Below are 19,952 nucleotides of genomic sequence, written 5' to 3'. Positions count from 1 at the left end.
GCTAAAAGAAAATGTAACATTTTGTAATGGCGTTGATGTGTAGTCCTCAATATGTTATTCTCTCGCAGTGTGTCATGATTGCTTAACATAAGTTGATTTCTTTTGCCTCAAACAGTCGGGAACATGAAATAATCATCCCTTGAACAAGCTGCTTGTGAGATTGTCTGCATTTGCGGACAAAGAACATGTTATTTAATAAGATTCTTAGATAGATTATTCCTCACTTTGATGTGTTTGTACAGTTACAAGACACAAATGGTGGGAAAGAGGGTAAACTGGAGCACGTCTGCTCTCTTTGCATGTCTTTTTCACAGCGTAGCATGGATTTGCTCTCAAAGACAGTTAAAAATTTGACTTTTAAATGAGGCATTAAACAAGGTGATGATCAACTGCCAAACCTTAAGTAATGATATTCTCTGTCCTCAAGTCCCTGGCCTTGCATAACCAAGTGCACAAATCACAGAAAAAAAAAAAAGAACTAAAAATTCATTATTATCACATATTGTGTTCTCACGTCAGTCCCTGAGGACAAGGGGTGGCAATGGTGGTGACAAGGGGGAGGAGGGGCATATCCCCAATAGAAATTCATGTTTGGGTGGCCCCTCACCATCAGCCGGGGGGATCTTGAAGAGGGGGGCTATCACTTATTTAAAACCCTGCGCCTCCCCTCTTTTGCAACCCCCACCCGACCCCACCCGCCACCCCCAGGCTCCACCCAGAAGTGTGGTTGCCTTTGTCATTGTAATCTGGCCCTGTTTGCTAAACGCTTCCACTGTTTACTCTCCGCCGTGGGGGTTTGTATGAACAGGAGTCAGCAGGACGCAGGGTGACATCACTTTTGGGTGGGGAAGTGTTACAAAAAAAAAAAAAAAAAAAAAGAAGCTGCATTTGTGTTTTCTGCTTTTCCCCCTTGTTCTTTCTAGTCCTTCCTGTCCCTGTCCAGGCTTGTCGAAAGCATGAACTAACCTGGGAAGAGGGGCTCAAGTGGCCTACGGGGACGAATTACACCTAATTACTTGCATAACCGCTGTGCAGGAGGGTTTGTGCAGTCACCAAAGAACTCTTGCTTTTCAGTGGAACTTATAAGGTAAATGATTTAAACCTACAGCACATGCTAATAGTATATCCACATCTATGCTCATAGTCAATAAATCAGATGTCCCGATGAGTCTCTTTTGTCAGATTAAATTTAACTTCCAAAAATAACCTTCAAGCAGATATTAAGCATACTTTACAGACCATATTTAGTAAAAAAAAAAAAAAAAAAATCTATTTTATTGGTTTGATGTAATATTTTGATTTTAAATGTCATGCTTTCAGTAGTTTTAAGTGGGAAAACATCATAACTGGAATATGATGATCCATCTGTGTGTAGCGGATATATATAATGTGTTTCACTTTGTGATAAAGTTCCAAAAATAAATGAGCCTTTCAATAATATTCTTGTTTATTGAATGGGGCTGTATGCATGTGTTTATGTTGGTTTAGGAGTTAAAGTTTATTCCAAGTCATGTAATGATTGCGATCAGGGTCAGATTTAAGAGGATGTAGCCCCCTGGGCTGGAGCCAGTTTTGCTGCCCTACTTGCCTTTCTTTTACACATGCAAATGAAAATAGATTGCTAGTTTAAATGCACAATAACCTCAAGGTTTGCATGCCTTTTTCAAATGAAAATAGGTTTTCTGTATTTGTTTTTTCTAAAAAGCTCTAAACATGTTTTTAAAGTTGTTTATAAACACAATATTGGATTTATTTTTCTTAATACACTTTCTTTTTTACCTAAATATTGTGATAACTATACCAGGTCTACATGTGGTGATATGCCATAATCACTGAAATGCACTATAAACAATAAACAAGACTGTGAGCGTACGCTTCCTCTTGTTATGTCGGATCTGCTTAGGTGCGAGAATGATGTTAGAGGTGGTGCTACAATGTCAGAATTTTTTTAATAGTTGCATTCTTTACATGACAATTTTTTAAATAAAGCTTTTCATGTCTACTGCTTCCATTCCTTTGAAATCAACATGTTTACAAAACATCCACTTACAAGAAATGTTTTTTTTACCTCCAGAAACCAGAGGCCCTAAAAGCCCTAAAGGTGTGGTGGTTATTTTTTCCCTTGATATTTAGTTTTTTTTTCTATGGATTAATGTTCATCTACTATGAAAATGTAATCGTATGACTCCAAAATGTGACCACCATCAGATTCGAGTTCGAACAGTCGATGGCCCTGAAGTGTTCTGCATTAGTAGAAGAAAATGTGACATTACTATCAAAAAACACACTAACAGAAGTAAATATGAATGCTACATGTCAATACATGTGTCAGTTTTGAAATGACTGTGATATTTGAGTCAAAGAACTGAGAATAGCTCTATCAGTGATGTCTGCTGTCATGTTCGTAATTACCTTTATTTTGAAGAAACTGACTTTATGGCAGGTTGTAGCATTATAGACGAGAGAGTTTTCAGTCAAATTTAAATGTTGTTCTGTGTAAAGTTGATAAACTGAAACCTTCAAATCTAAATAAAGGTGTTAGCAAACAATTATTAAGCAGAGAAACAGTCACAACATTTACTATGCTTGTTTCATCCAAAGTTTACGTCTGAGTTAGGCGTTTCCCACCTCCTTACACACCATAACATAAAACTAGACTGAAATGTGACTCTTTAATGACATACAGGACCTTATGTAAATGTGATTAGTATCTGATTTTAAGAATCACATTTCAGCTGTTCACCCTGTTTTAAAAAAATTGAGACGGTTTACATGTAGGTGAAAAAGGATCTGGTCCAGTTTTGCCAACAGTTTAGAAATAGCTTTAGAATTGTTATAGTCTAACAATAGTCTGGCATATTTTCTATGAGTCAAAAGACTACAACAGGAATCAGAACTGGAATAAACCAGAACAGAGTTCAATGTATAAAGTCCTTAAACAATAGCATCCAATTGAATTAAGCTAAGGGTTTGTTTACCAATTTACAGGGGTAATGGAAATAGGAAGGATCAAAATGGCAATGAGTGGCTACAAAATGGAGAGACCAGTTGGGAAAGGGGTGAATTGACGCAGACCCTGCTAAATTCTCACCCAGCAGGTAAAATCCCAGGAGTCTTACTGAAATCACCAAAAATCCCTTGTGTCCCTTTATAAAAGCATAACGTTCTTAAAAAAATTAAATCTCTGTGTTTAGCTGTCAAAGAGAGTGAGAAAGTTACCAATATTGCAAAGGAGGAAAATCTGACTTAACTCTGAAATCAACTTTTCATGTCATCTATTTTTGTTGTTGTTGTAGCGATAAAGTCATAGACACTGAAACTGGTCTGTTGAGCCATTGTTATCGTCCCTGGCCATCTGCTGCTGTGGAGTGACATTCCCTCTCATTTGCATGATGAGTGATGTATGAGGAGCATGGGAGGGCATATACCCCGGTCTTACCACAAAGCACGTGAAAGTTTATTCTTTTTAAGCACACAATAAAAACTGATGTATATAAAGAAACCTGACAGAGTTGGAGGAAGAGAAAAAAGATCACTTCTGTGTGTGACCCTGGGTGTGAGTTTCATCCTCAGTGAGCTCACATGAGAAAAAAAATCTGTGGTGTCTGTGGAAGCGTCCGCGCGCCTGAGTGGAGGCTAGTGCGCGCATCTGCCTCCTTGTGTGCCTGTTTGTGTGTTGTTGTTTTTTTTTTTTTTGCGGATGTGGGAGTAGAGCGAGGAGGAATGGGAAGGGAGGGCATGGGGAGGGGGGTTTGGTGGCTGTTGATGTGCAAATGTGCATCATGTTGAAGGGCTGTGAATGGGGAGGTGTGACGTAAAAAGGGACCCGAACGCAGGTGCTTATCTCGAGGCTGTCAAAGGCACAGTATGTCATATTCCTGGGGACTACCTTTCAAAGCCGCAGCACCAGCTCAGCTATCAAGAGACTGGGAGAAAATCAAACTTTTTGGATCACAGCAATAGGTTTGTGTCAAAGTTCTTTTTATTTATTATACCGACTGTTTGGTTTGCATTTATTATCACTGATCCGTCGTATTGCGAGAGTATAATGACAGGGCTTTTAACTGATGCTGTTGTAGATGCTGTCTGGTCAGGTCTAAAGCGGGGAGCTGAAATATACAAGTGATGAAAACTTGTTCAGATTCACAGTTAGATTTCACCCATCTGCTTAACTTGTGTTGTGAGAATTAAAAGAAGAAGAAGAAGAAAAAAAAGAATTATGCTGGCAATTGTATTGTACCATGTCAGGGGGTATTTAAAGAAATCTTGCACTGATGGTGAACACTGCATGTCTGCTAAAACCGGCATTTTCAAAATCTTTGCTGGAAAGCAAGCGCAGCTTCTGTTCAGGTTTCAGACAGTTTGAGAGGAGATTAAATGGCTCAAACTGCTTTTTGAGAGGCATGACCTATTTTTGATCATCCAGATAGCATGAGATACTGTCTCCCCAGATTAGATCCGCAGCGTTTGTGCAGAGAATAAGCTTGTCTTAGAAGAACACATGTTCGCATTGTGTGTGGAGACAAAGCGTTGTCAGGTTGCCTGTGGCTTTGACAGTGACAGCTGTACATACAAGACCATTGAGCCTAATGCACTTAAACATTTACTTTCTGTTCCAATAACATGTTTGAGCAGTCAGGCAAGTGTTTTATTGCCTCTTGTTCTGGCTTTCAAATAATTTGTATTGGAAGTTTGAAAACTATCCAAATTGTGACCATAAAGTAAATTACAAATCAGTTTGTCTCACATGTTCCAAAGAGGAATCAGCTGGGGCAAAACAACAATGAATTTCTGCAATTATTTGCCTGGTAATTGCGTTAAAGTTTGAAAAGATGTGCTAATCTTCAACTGGAGTGATGATAATTCAGTCGAGAGGTTAACTTTTAGTGTCAGACGTGGACAACACTTAGGTTTAAACAAATTGTGAGGGGTTGAACCACTCAGCAGTCTCCAGAGTAACTATTGATTCAGGAGGCTGGATGCTAGCTAGAAAAGTTCATGATTTACCAGTAACTCTCTAAAAGCTCCTAATCTACCCCATACGAACAGTCTTTAAGTTGACTCTTGTGTAGCAAAAGGAGGACTTTTTGAAAAAACAAAAGAAAAGAATGAGAAAAGTGCAAATATGTTACTAGATGACTTTAACACTTCAGCAGATTGTCATCTCTATATGTTGTAAAGAACATTTTATGTGCACAGTTTTCCGGCGGGATCTGCATATTTCAACGTTCAATATATTCCAATTCTTCAGAAATAGAATTACTTTTTAGCTTGTTTCCAAGCACACAACTAAATTCACAAATGCGCTTTAATCCGAGACATTACTGGAAAAAGTTCAGCCAGTCATTCATGAAACAGAAAGAAAGTGCTTTCAAAGTTACACCTCTCCACTTTGTTTTAATTATAAAAGCAGCAAAAGGCTGTGGCAGGTCTGTGTGTTACAGCAGTGATAAGTAAAAGACATTACTCCTCTCTCATCCATACCCCTTCCTCTTCAAAGCCCAGGGATGTTAGTTGCTACACAACACATTAATGTAACCAGTGTTTGCCGTCAAGGAACTGTCCATGGTACCTGCTGTAAAAGGAAACCGATTTAGAAACTTACCAACTCCTCCACATTGTTGGACAACGCACAGCAACTGCATTGGAAATGTAGATCTTTCTTTACTCTGACTAAATAAAAAAGATGTTTTAGGAATAATTGTCAAAAATTCCTTATTGTTCTGGAAATTTTAGTTCACGTGTCTTCAGGGCAGTCTGACAGAATCACACAAATAAGAATGGATTTAAAACATATCATGTTACCTGTTTTTGCCCCCAACTCAAACTTCAGCCAGTTAATCCCGAAAAATAAATTATGTGGATTTGATTCAACTAAGGTTTTCAGAAATGATCCATCTGCTGTTGAGCAGCTGGTGATCGGACAAATTTAATTAATTGCTTAACTTTTGCAAAAGCACTGCAGCAAAAATAGTGCTGTTTGTGTATCCTACTAGGGGAAAATTGTAGAGCAACAGCGGGATTTATAGTCTAACTGTACTGTAGCACTGACATTTTAGGCAGTACTCTAAAGTAGTTATGGGTTTGTTTAAAACTGGATAGATGTTAAATTTATTGTATAATATTATGTTTTGCAGATTAAGAAATTACAACTAAAAAGAAACAAACACAGTGAATACTGAGGTCTTAATTACATATTTTACGCTGATACCAAATTTATTTAAAAGTTGTCTCTTTCAGAGAAGATACGTTAAATAAAGTATTTTATTAAAACTTTAACATTTTGAAAATTGTGTTAATCTTTAGGTGGTGTAGACATAAAATAAATTTCCAAACCTTTTTGTGGTGAAAATGTTAGAATGATTAATCAGATGGGATTTTTCTAAAAACTCCATAAAACAAAAAGAAAAATCCTTTCTCTTAATTCGTAAATGTGCTTGACATGGCAAGCCTGTTAAATCCTTCCAATTAATAATACACTGGATTTTTTTTTTTAATCTATATTTTTTTTCTAAATATATTTCAGAATATACCTTGATTGTAATGTACCTCATTGGCTGCGGTTTTGTTTGTTGGCCTAACTATAAAGGATCTGCTTATACCCTCGTGGGTTGGGAAGAATTAGGATTTATGAATTTATTTCCTCTGTTGTATTGTTTAAACAGCTTTGGTTTAGTTTTGATCCCTTCCTCTTGCCTTTGAGGCTGTTCCACGGTGTCAGCTGTTGACTGATAGTAAGAGAACTGCCTCACAGTGTGAATGAAAGAAAACTAGCGGTTGGTAAACACTGATAAGGGATAAATAGAAAGCGGTCAGGCAGAGATAGTTCTGTGGGAGCCCAGATTGTGTGCGGTCTGTTAAAATGAGATTCTGAGCCTGTCCTTTTTATTCTTCCTCCCCTCCCCTCCTCTGTGCGGCGTTTGTCTGGAAAATCTCCAGTGACCCGGCTCGGCAGTCCCAGGCTGCAGTATTCTCTTTTTGTATTTGTTTTGTTTTCTAACAAGGGTCAAGTTGGCCAATAGACATGTCCCTTATGCTTATAGACAGCTGTCATGACTTCAAGTACTTACAATGGTTACCTTTTCTAGGCGATCTGCACCAAAAGGCACAGCTAAAATAATAATAATAATAATAATAATAATAATAATAATAATAATAATAATAATAATAATAATAATAATAATAATAATAAAATAAAATTAAATGAAATAAATATTTGCAAAAACTATAGGGACACTTTTTGTACTTATTTTCACATAATTTACTTTCAAATCCTGGTACCTGAGTTTAACATTTTCCAATTCTCTCTATTTCATTTAAGCATCATCAATTAGGACTGCATGAATATATAAATTATTTTATTAAAGTGATATACTTTCACTTATGAATTTTAATTGTGAAATTTCTCACCTAAAGGCAGTGATAATAACTGTTGCATTTAGTTCTTTTTTTTTTCATAAACGAGTCTTGTTCTTAATTCTGATGTGAATCTGTGATATATGTCATAAAAAAGACCTTTAGAGGTTTTACCTTGAGGATCACCAAGTGCTGTATTTACACAGAAAATAATTCAGCCCACTGTAGCCCAGCAGCTAATGAGTTTGGTTGTTAAGTAAACCACACAAAGGCTACCCTGAAAAAAAAAAAAAAAAAAGCATTTTGGGGGAATATCACAGTGTCTCTGCACACACACACGAACACGCACACACGTACACGCGATAACCAAACGCGCTCTCGCAGCAGCGACACCGTGGACTATCCCGTAACCCCACCTCGATATCCTTCTGCTCCGTCTCCTCCCTGATGTCCCGGAGAGATGAAAAACAAAGGCTAAAAGGGGCATGGTAAGTCAAGCTTGTGATTCTGCCCTGTCGGACATGTTAACACGAGAGCGTTCAGACGTAGGGGAGACAAGTGATTCTGTTTGTCTGCGTAAGGATGCGCTGTGCTGTGTAAGCCTCAGGCTCAGATAAGTGGATTAATGACCGGGTCAATAACAGGGATGCTCTAGTCATTTTATTTTATTTCTTAAATGTGCTAGTCTTAAAAAGACTAGCACATTTTAGTTTGTAATTTTTAACTTCTGAGTTGCTGCTTAAACTTTCAGTTAGCTGTTAACTTTATTTTCTTGTCTACAAGACTTGTTTTGTTTTTAATAAATAATACTGGTTGATGCTAAAACTCTAAGACGTCTTAGTTTAGTTTTGTAGTTTAGTCTTTTTTTAAGGTTTACCCTAAAAGCAAAGTGTTTAAGCGAAAAGAGGAGGGCTGCTCAAAACATTGTTTTGTAAAAGCACTCAAGCTCAGTTTGAATCAATTACCAAACTGCTCAGTTGCACACTTAGCAATATAAGATGCCTATTCCCTATACACAAGCAAATTAGACTGTGTGGACCTTTTTTACTTACTGCCTGGCTCTGTGTTTCAAATCCCCAGAATAGTAGCACTAGACTAGAACGTCAGTGTACAAAATTCAAGTGCTTTGGCATATCGTGCTCTTGTGTCAAGCTCGAAAGTGGGTTAAAGTCCATGGTGTATATTAAAGCCTGGACTTAAGTCAAATTTACATTTCGTCAAAGATTACTCCCTTTATTGATGCATATAATCATATTCATGGACCATCTGCTGATTTGGCAAGCACAGATCAAACTCACAAAACAGCCCTGCTAACCTTTTAAGTACAAAATAGTCTGGCTTAACTCAGAAGTGTGTGTGTGTGTCTGCGTGTGTGTGTGTGTGTGTGTGTGTGTGTGTGTGTGTAAGAGTTAGAGATTGGATAATACTTAATTTAGATCCTCCAGGCTGCTTTTGCCACGTTTTATTTTATCACGATGGCTGCGGTTGCAGACGGATTTATATTTTAAAAAGTAAATATAAATGTTAGGGGGCAGTTTACAAAGACAGAGTACAAAGGTCGGCTGATGAATAGCAAACAATAGCAACGTTTTTTTTTTGTTGATGGTCTGTTTTGAGTTAAGAAATTGATTAATACACCCATAATATAATAAAAAAAAGTCTCAATATTATTTGAAGAAATGTTGGAATGACAAGAAAAATGTCTAAATAATTTTTCAAAAAGTCAAACTGATTTCTCTAAGACAAGACAAAATTACTAAGGAAATAATTAATAAGGAAAAGAGTCAAAACACTTCCAAGAAAAGTAAAAAATAATGAGAAATGAGTTTAAATGAAAAAGTTACGAATAATTTTCAACCAGAAATGTAAATAATAAAAATTACAAAATAAAAATTCAAGAATTTTTCAAGAAGTTAGAATGACATGGGAAACTTTATAAACTATTTCCAGAGAAAAAGACTTATTTGCAAGATTAATTTAGTAGAATGGTCAGATAAAAAGTTATTATTCACAGAAAACATTTCAAATGTTAAAAAAGTATTCACTAAATACTAGACATTCTGTATAAAGCTGGGATGAAGAGAAAAAGATTATTAAATTGCGATCAATAAATCGAGCAAAAAGACCAGCAGTAGTTACATCATGAATAAATAAAATGCTTTAATAGAACACAGGAGTTTCATCATTTTGTTTACTTCAGACATGTTGACTTTCCTAATGAAACAATACTTTCATTTTTGACTTTTGACTGATTCTTTTGTAAGCATTGATACTTTATTCTCAAAATAAAATGTTCAATTTGTTGTTAACCTTTTATCTTCAGAGTGCAAGAAAAAAAAGATCTTTTATAAGTGACCCAAATACTTATTTGTAACTTAAACTCTTGTTCACAGTGTACCCTTTCTGAGTTTATGCTGGTTGCCATGGTTACACGGCTTTCACAGTGCAGTGTTGCACACTTCCACCTGGATGTGAAGGGCCGCACCGGTGCCACATATCAACTGTAATAAAACTCTGCCTGAGTCCTCTCAAGTTGTTCTAATAACTAATTTAGTCCCTACTGTGTTTTTCATTGAAAAAAAAAAAAAGCAAAATGCACAACTGGGCATCCTTAACGGCACAAAATACTTATGTTCAACTCATTCCAAACAAAGCTTACGCAGATTGAGAATTCATATGGCAGAGGTAAATCCGAGTTAACACGGATTTATACTGGCATGAGTTAAAGGACTAGAGTTTGTAATCCAGGTGGCCAAGGGATTTTACCATACAGTGGCAAAATTCACTTAAAACTCCCCCAACATCCTGAGCCGCTGAGCTCAGCGAGCAGACAGATTGTTCAGAATTGATGACAGAACATCTATGTTTCGAGCTGGACTCTGCGTGTGTTGGCGGTGTATGTGCGTATGCTAGTGTTTGCATGTGCACATATGTGAGCATGTGTGCTCCTTTATGTGTCCCATTAGTACAACGGAAACCGTTTACAATGAGACCTTGACAGACTGGTATTATTGTTCTGAATCAGTGTATATGGGAGGTGCACTGGGACCACTGCCTCCCATATGCATAAAAATCAGCGGCGCAAATCAAAATACACCAATCTGAAATTGCTCTCCAATGTCCACTAAGTGGTAAGGAAATTGATCAAAGTCCTCACATTTCTGGAATAATTGATATTTTGAACAGTCTTTGATCACTATACCCGACGCTTTTAAAATAATGTCGATTAGTGTGTGTTCACGTGTGCACGTGTGAGGAGGACACGGGAGCAGAGATAGAGTGGAGTTGTTTAATGACAGGAACAGCTGACTCATTTAGAGAGAGCAGTGAAAGGTAATTAACCCTGGGAAAACTACAGCTGCCATGCGAGCTGTTCACTTCAGTGCAATCTGATTAGGAATCACCACTCGAGTCCCTGACTCCTTTCAGACCCTCTGTGAGCATTGTAAACTTTTCCCTTTTGCCCCCCCGAGAGCCTCCCAGAGCACTGGAGACCTGCCTTTTGTGACAGAAAGGGGGGGGGGATTAGCCGGAGCGGTTACTACGTTTCTCCAAATTGCAGACCACCTGGTAGCTTTCATGCGACCTCCTCCATGAAAAGGGGCTCCTTGGACAGGGACAATGAGCGGGATTACTCTGCTCATTGTCGCACCAGAGCTGGAAGTTCTTTTTTTTCACCCAAACACCTGTCCCCAAATTAGACAGGTTTGAAAAAGCATGGTCATGATAGAATTCAAAGATTCGGCTCAACACAGGAGCTGTTTGACAAGCTGGACACTTGCCAGTGGATGAATTGCGCGCCGCTCAATTTATTACGCTATTGATGAATGGCTTAGAGGAGGAGGATACAAATTTTACATGTTTCAATATTTTGGTGTCCCTAATTGGATTGAAATTCACAAATGAAATAACATATCATCTAGGCCTTTTTTATAAGATAAGGGAACTAAAAGCAGCAGAAATGCGGTCAAAAATTGAAATTGGCTCTTTGATGTCAGAAGAAACAATCTGGACTCGGTGCCTCTGTGTGGTCCGGCTCCAGATGAACCCAATTTAGAAGGAAAGGCTTTGGGATGACTTTGGAACGCGATTACAAGATTCATAAATCACCTCGGCAAAGGTGTCACCATCTGACTCTTTCATGGGACTCCTGCTAACTCTGTCCAACAACAAGTTTCCCCTGTAGTTTTGCCATCATAACAAATCATTGAAGCGATAGCTTCTAGCCAGCCTTCTAATTGTCTGTTAAGAATTCTGTGAGCTGTGCTCCTTTATTGAAGCGTCTCTGTCTTGGAGAAGTGATAAGATGCCAATACGCTTCTCTATAAAAGTACACTTTGGCAAAAGGCACAAACACTTTGCTTGGCCGTCAGGATAGCTGTGAGGCTGTTATATCTGAAATCGCAGTTGACTTCAGGATTTTGCCTGTGTCTGCATGAAACCACTAAACTCCTTTACACAGAGGAATGCTCATAAATTGTTGGCAGGGTTTTTTTAAGATGAAGCTTTTTTTTTCTTTTCTCTGAAGCAAGCACATAAAGATCTTTACTTTCATTTTACCACTGAACCAAATCTCAAAAAGTTCAAGATTACTTAACATCTTTTTTGTATGATCTAAAGGAAAAATGAGAAAATAAAATAAACTTGGCATCAGAGTTTTGTTTTAAGAAATTATCAGTTTATCTTCACTGGATATGAGCCAGTATGACATTATCATGGAATACCCGTTCGTAAAAATATTATTGTTTTACAATCTTGCATATTTAGACTACAGGACACAGAACAATGTTATCAATTATAATTATTCACTGAAAATTAATTTCTATACATGGGCTCAAGTATAATTATTAACAACCTCTAAATTTAGTAGCATTTGCCAAAGTATAACAAGCAGATATTAGTAGGATAATTAGTCAGACTTCCTGCTCAGGTAGCCAGGTGGCAGTCATCTGCTTAACAGACACACAATGCCTGCCAAGTGTTGTTTTCAAACAAGATTACCTTAATAAGACCAATAGGTGGCCTTACTTTTAATCTCCACACTATAACTGAATTTGTCTTTCTTGTAAGAGAGGTATAAGTGCAGCAGCTGTCTTTCAGATAGTGGGCCAGTGGTGTGCAGGAAAAGTCAGGGGAGGACGTCCAGAGAAAGAAAACACATTTTCTATAAGAGGTATATGTGTAGTGGTCTTCTTTAAGTCAATTGATTGACAGTGTGTATAAGAACCATGTGGTTGAGGGACAGGGCTACACACCTGTATGCCTCAAACAGCCACAGAAAACTTTGTATTACTTTTAAGTGAGGGGTAAGTGTGGTAGCCTCCTTTCATTCAATGGAATAGCTGTGTGCAGCAACAATTTGGGGAGGGGCAAAGCTGCACTATGCTTTATACAATAACAATAACTTCCGTCACTTCTGCTTTGATTCTGTCTTTTGCATAAAAGCACTATAAACCAGAAGAACAGTGATGGGAAAAATGTGCAGTTTTAAATCCATAACTTTTAAAAATATGTGTACACTGTAAAACAAGTAATCAGCCCACACCTGTACTATACATGTGCTGATCAATCGCCTGTTATAAAATTCAAGAGGAGGAAAAAGTGTAAAATTAAACACAGACATTTTGTGACCCATCTTCCCTCCTAATTTATTTTCCATTTATTGGACTGTCCAGCTGGTATTTAGACACAGAATGTCTGATGGCTTCATGGCCACCTCGCACAAAAGAAGATAACAAAAATCCCCCACCTCACACACACGCATACACTCACGCCCACACACAAACGTGCACGCACGCACGCGCACAACACAAAGTTGTTTATCTAAATACTCTCTGAACAGAAGTTGATTTCACTGTCTGACCAAGGCTTAATTTACTTTCCATGAATCTATTTGCATCTCAATGAAAAATGGCAAAAGCAATCACCAGCTTGCCCAGGAAGAGGTGTGAGCCTTATCCAAACAGGTATGTTGCGGCTAGCGCACCTAGCTGCTGGAGCTAAAACAGACTGAGCTCACTTTCTTTACACTAACAACCACCTATGATGTAAGTATGAATTGCGATCAATTAACTATATCCCCATAGACCTTCATTACAAGGAAATATGAAAGTAAAAGGTCCTATCTCCTGCCGTTTGCTCTTTATTATACATAAACAGAAAACACTTAGCATGTAAAATTAATGTGAAAATTATTCCCGGGGTAAACTATAAACACAAAAAGTTACCCCGCACATTTACCCTTTTTTCTCCTTCCCCTAGATCAGAGTGTAATTGCCAGTAATCAGGTCTGTTTGCTGCTGATAAAACCACTCTGAATGCGAGGAACCCTCTTTGTGTGATGACTCAATTATGCCAGAAGTGGCTCATCAAACCTGGCCCATCAGCTGCTTTAATAAATAAGGAGGAAAACTTGCTGCAGGCGCATTATAATTCCATTCATTCCATAATTAAATCCATTCCAGTTTTAACCCTTCGCTCAGTGCGCTTCTGGAAGAGGAAACAAAAACAAGACAGGAGCAAAAGAGGGGGTGGGAGGGTAGGAGTTGCGAGTGCACACCAGACAGTGACCTTGTGCAGAGCACCCATCCGTTCCCTATAATTCAAAATGATACTGTTGAAGAAAGGTTAAGAGAAAAAGACTCAGAGAGAAAAGGGATGGGGAGAGTGGGGGGATCAGTTAATATGTGGCTGCTGTTTTTTATGTATGCATTGTTTCCACACACACGGCCTTAGACAGTAATTATATTAAAAGAGTAATCTAATCATAACAGTTGGTTGGTTGAGAGAGCAGCACTGACATTTTGAAATCTTATTTTGTGTAATCTCATTTGCCTCCATCATATCGCCTGTACCCCCTTATCTAAAGGAAATGTAAATAATGTAATTAATTTTGTGCTCTCCAGAATCTTACTTTGCTACTGTGGCATGCTTTATTGTTTTCAAGATGAGGTATCAGCACAGAGTTGTTTTTTGTTTTTTTTTTACTCTGTCACAATAATGTTTGTGTTAATTACACGAGAGCATCCCAAGTGGACGGATAAGCTGGGAACTGAGGCAGGACACACACACACACCCATACACAGGCAAACACTCAAGGTCAGTGATGAATATCCATGGCAGCTGGAGAGTATTAATAAAGCATAATATGAAAATAATAATAATAGCATCACTAAAAACCAAAATGTGAGAGTAATGTCCAGATCGCCGCGTTTCACGCGTTTGCTGTCTCTTACATCTCCAGCTCGGATCCAGGGTCCCCTGATAGTGATGCAAGGCAATGGTTATTCATGATTGCTGGACTGGGAAGGTCTCTCTCTTTCCTGCCTCCCCCACCCCACACCCCCACAAACCCCCACCGCTCCACCACCCCCCCCCCCCCCACACACACACACACAATTGTACCCCATTCTCCTCCTCTGCGGTGGGAATGCTGGCAGATGGGGATGGGGGGGAAATGGGCTGGGCTCAAGGACAGTTAGCAGCCAGATTAACACACGGAAAGTCTCGTAGACCCTCAGCATCAGGCTGCTTCAGTTTTTGTCCCCCCCAGAGAAATCTGGCCTCTGAGAAACATTACTTATGTTTGGGCGTGACTGTGTGCCTGTGTGCATGCGTGCGTGTGCGTGTGTGTGTGTGTGTGTGTGTGTGTTTTGGGGGTTTAAATATGATTCAGCAGATGACGAACCAGCCAGAATAGTAGTAGGCTAAGTCTTAATTCATATGCAAATCTAACTGTGTGAATAACCCCCTTAGCAACCTCCTCAACCCCCCCCACACACACACACCCACCCTCCCACCCCAATTTTGTTTTTCTGGGGAAATGCTCTGTGAGCTATAATTAAGAAGATGTGTGCTTTTCTCTCTTTTTTTCTTTCTCCAAAGCTAACAGAAATAAATAATTCTATAATAAGATCTGTGAAGTGAAGAGGCTTAATGTACTCATTGTGTTCATCCTTGTTTTCCCTCTTGGATATTTTGTATTAATTAGAAGCAAGCAATTTGATCTCTGTCAAGCAATCAATTTGCATTCTCTTCCTTATTCCTTTGGAGATATGAAAGTGAACGTTCCACACTGTGAAACAACAGATGAATTCATAAAATCCTTCCAGACCTTGCACAGTTTTCCCTCTAAGAAAAAGTTTCAGCCAATACCTCAAAAGTGTATATTCTTTTGTGTTTTCTGTCACAGATAATGAATTACACGATCACTTCCTGAGAGAAAACAAACTTGAAAACAGCAGCCGGGGTGAACAGTGTGGATCTGGCATCTTATCCTTCAGTGCACCCGGAAAACCGCAATCAAAGGTGAATGGTCTGTCGCAGAGCAAGGTTTTGTATGTAGTTTTGTTAGATGATGGAAAAAGACACAAGGATTATGTAACTGTTTGAATAGGCTTCAGTCTGCAAGTGGAGGAGAGTCAGTGCTCCTTCGACTGCACTGATCACAGTCTGAGATTGGTTTTTGCTTATCAAGAGAGCTGTGGGAGGCTGGCAGATAATAAACTCTTCAGTATAGCTGAACTTGCTTTTTTGACGTAATGAAGGACTGTAGTTGCATTGTTGTCTCAGATGAATTTTGTTTTATGGTGAAATAAATGGCTAACTAAAGTTAGTATGTAGAGATAAATCGAGCAAAAATGAGAAATTATCAATACTTTCTCAATTGACAAGCCAAATTCTAGAAAATGATTTGTTTTCCATTGCTAAATGTATCAAAATTAAGAACTGCAACTTCTTTTGGGCTACAAGCACATCACACACTTTGGATTCTCTTTTTTCTTTATATCAATTATAATAATTTTTTTTTTGCTTGATTCAAAACTGCTTCAGAAGGAAGATTTTTTTTGGGGGGGGGGATAGGAGGGCTATAGTCTTAAAACATATGTATTAAAACAGGTGAAAACATTGGAAATAGACTTAATTAATTTCACTATTCACACCAATTTTAAACCAAAGAAAAAATGTGTAAAAGTAGAGTTAATCATAAAGATCAATTCCATTGACATGCTTGAAGACAAGGCAGATACGTAAATCCTGACATACATAGGTTTTCTTGAAGAGTCGGTTTAAACTATTAAAAAAGTACAATATCAAACAGACAAAGACAGGCATAGTAAAAATTAAATAAGCAAATAATAATTAATAGATCATTTAATAGTAAAAATGAAATAATATTGGAACATGTTTCACTTTTTTGTATCCGACCATAGCCTGGCTTCTCCTGACGGGTGCTTATCCATAAAGAGAGAACTGTGCAAAACATTTTATGTAAACCTTTTATTAAGTGTGTAAACATAAATAAAAGATAATTTACTTGTATTAAAAAAAAGAAAACAATAAAACTGAAAAACTTCTGGATAAACAAACAAATAAATAAATAATAGCAAGTTTTAAATTTGTAAATATTAAAATTATGCTTTGTTCTATAATCACCTGTTTTTTGTTAATAACACAGGGGTCTGTGTAAAATATCATTCAAAGAAAGAGATAAAAATGTTTACAATAATCCAATGAGGACATTTACCTACACTGATAACATCAGTTGGACTCGGACCGAATTACATCCGTGTTGAAATCACAGGTTGGGTGATGTGAAGAAAATATTTTTGTATTTGGACCCAAAAAATTTATACAAAATATTGAAGTGTGTCTGTTTGGGAAAGTGTTATAACCTAATGAGCTACACTCATTTTTACAGAACGTAATCTATAGTGTTTTGGAGTTGTTTGTCTCAATAGGCTGTAGTAATCAAAAGTAATGAACCTATTATGAGCAGGACCTCTGAGGGCCCAGCGTGGCATTAAGAGTGTGGCACATAAAAGGTTTATTAAAGGAAATTAAGGTCCATCACTGCCACACCTGCTCCCCTATTATAAATGTATGACAGGTCAGTGCCTTCAATCACAACAGCAAACGAGAGAGAGGAGTCATGTTTCCCATTACCAGAGAAAAGTAACAGCATATCCTATGACTCACAGATTTCACTGGCCTGTGACCACTATACACCACCACCATCCCGGAATAATTATGTTTAATAGGTTTTATTTGGGATCCACAAGCAACAGTCAGTGAGAGTAGATGGTTTTTAGCAACTATTTTTGTCTAAACACACACTATGAGGTCCTTTCTGTACTTAAATGTCATTATGATTTTCTCACTCTTACAGAACTTTTTTTCCCCCCCCAAATGCTGGTTGGTTTGTTTACATGTTACCAGTGTTTTAGAAGTTGTTTGTGGTACTGTGCACAAATATGGATTTTAAGGCTAAGTGGCCCTCGGGACTCCCAGTTTATCAGCTAAAACCCTACAAAAGCAAAATATTAGTTTTCTAATTTTATTTACGAAATGTTTGCCTTTTAACTAGAAGCAAAAAGCATTACAACATAACTTTGGTCCTAAAAGCTTAGAATTGGCTTCAGTTTCTGTGTCGATTTCACCATTTCTGTATGAATTCAATTTTTAAATATGACCTCATCTTATTTATGGGATAATTCACACACTTTGAAAACCACTTGGGCCAATCAACAAGTTTCTCATGGATGCCCTGAATTTCAAACTAAACTCTAGATGTGACTGAGATTTTGTTTATTAATAATGTAATTGTTTTTTTTAAATACATGTCCATACTGTTCTGACCATATATACGTTTAAACATCAGATTAAAATTATTTTATCATTGCCTTTTGACTTGAGTTAATTATGAGAACCTTGATAGTTTTAAAAGTGCTACTTTACTGATAATGTTATCCTCTCGTTGTATTTTACTAATTTTATTCTGTATTTATTCCTGTATTGATTCCTATTTTTGTGTGAGTAAATTGTGGGACATTTTGTCATATTTAATTTTAGTGCCAAAATTAGCAAATGAAGAAATAATTTGGTATATCATCTGCATATTTGGTGATTTTCTTACAGATGGATACTGAAGGTGAGGAGCAAACCTTCAAAACATGCAACAGTAGCACAGGTGAGTTCAGCCTTTAGGTTTAAGGACATGCTAGCCCACACATATTGAAACACACACACACACACACACACACACACACACACCACTTATGATCACAGGTTAGGGGTATCAGTTCAACAATCCAACTTTATAACTGTCAGTTTTATCTATTACCTTTACAGTCTGAAGAGCACTGCACCGCCATTTCATTATTCAGAGGGGAATAACTTCATTAAATTCAAACACGAGCTTCAAATTAGTGAAGGAGTGTGTGTGTGTGTATATTGTATTATTGAAAACCTCTAAACTGGATATGTCATTATGGAACTGTGCAAAGCTTGCAAAGCCTTCCTGAAAAAAGAAAAAGAAAAAAAAGAAAAACTCATGAAAAGTGTTATTGTTGGTAGAGCTTCATGGGAGTGGCAGAGCAACTTATGAATGAGATTTATACCGGGTCCCCTCTGGGGAAATAGGTTTAGCCTTTTAGATCATGTTGTCAATGCTGTCAAAGGAAGAGGTACTTTTGCGTTTCCAGAGAGTGAGCAGGCTGAATGAGACGGTGTGTTCAGATCAATGAGGAGTCCACTCCTATACCCGTCTGCTGATTATGCTGATACAGTGGCATTGTAAAATCTATGGTGAAAAGGCCAGCGTCATATCATCCCCAAGACATTATCTGCAGAACAAATATTTACTGGACATCATAAAATTTCATTAACAAGAGTCCAAAAGTTGTGAGTGGCCATGGAGCTTTGATGGAAAAATATGTTGACAGATGCAGCGCCATTGTGGTGGAAACATAAACACGACTTTACCTCTAACACTTCTTGCTCTTTGCTTCACAGCCCTGGTGGATTGGGCCACTGAAAGCCACAGGTAAGGTTTTTACAATAAAAACATATTTTTTTATATCTTTACGCAGAGCATAAGAAATTTTTACTTTTCAGCATATATATAAAAGTTGAGCAATTTCACGGTTTAAAATTAGCATCCTGACTCCTCTCTCGCCTCTGCTGTCCTCCCCTTTTTTTGTCCAGCCCATATGGGTCCGCAGCAAGGAAGAGGAGCGCCCAGGATGGGGTGCAGGGCGCCCCTGTCAATAAGCGAAAGTCCCTGCTGATGAAACCCCGCCACTACAGCCCCAGCGACGCATGTGAAGAGGAGAGCGAGGACCTGGCACCGCCACAGGACAAAGAAGAGCTGAGGAACATTGACACTCCAGCAGGTAAACAGATGTCCTGTTGTTTTGTCTGTTTTGATGAACAATTGACGCTGAATTTTAAAATCCCATCTGTTGCATTCATATTTCCCCTCCCTCTGCCATCAGCCAGCAGCCGCAGTCATTGTGCAGTGGAAGTGAAAGACTACACTGCTGGGCCCATATTAGTTGTGTCTCACGTCCACAAATTGAAGTTTTGACAGCTGATCTGCCATGATATTTTTGGCGTGGCTTTAGCCCCTCTTGATGAGGCCAGATTTCAGACCCCTCATCTGTCCTTTTTTAATAGCTAAGCCAAACCCATTGATTCCATACAATAAAAACTGAATGGAGGCGTGTACCAGTTCACTTGTTTTAAATTAAAACTTCCCTTTTCTTTGTTGGTATCACTATTTTTTTTTTTGGCTTGTATTTTTTGCAAGCCAAAAA

General features: G+C 38.0%; 1 protein-coding gene across 9 annotated transcripts in view; it reads left to right on the top strand.

Annotated features, from left to right (window-relative positions):
* The window catches only part of st18 (ST18 C2H2C-type zinc finger transcription factor), a 47,588-nt gene that overhangs the window by 8,272 nt on the left and 19,364 nt on the right, over window positions 1-19,952 (top strand). For 6 of the 9 annotated variants that reach the window (XM_044133928.1, XM_044133925.1, XM_044133927.1 and 3 more), the window contains exons 3-6: window positions 15,548-15,663; window positions 18,274-18,325; window positions 19,150-19,180; window positions 19,342-19,529. In XM_044133928.1, the coding sequence (XP_043989863.1) occupies window positions 15,548-15,663; window positions 18,274-18,325; window positions 19,150-19,180; window positions 19,342-19,529 (387 nt within the window). Of the gene's footprint in view, window positions 1-3,756; window positions 3,964-6,391; window positions 7,845-15,547; window positions 15,664-18,273; window positions 18,326-19,149; window positions 19,181-19,341; window positions 19,530-19,952 lie in introns of those variants that run through there. The other 3 variants (XM_044133929.1, XM_044133930.1, XM_044133931.1) reach the window with 3 other exon arrangements.

This window comes from Gambusia affinis, linkage group LG12 (assembly GCF_019740435.1).
Source record: "Gambusia affinis linkage group LG12, SWU_Gaff_1.0, whole genome shotgun sequence".
NCBI lineage: Eukaryota > Metazoa > Chordata > Actinopteri > Cyprinodontiformes > Poeciliidae > Gambusia > Gambusia affinis.
Note: the sequence above shows the minus strand (reverse complement) of the source record. Positions and strands in the feature narration are given on the sequence as shown.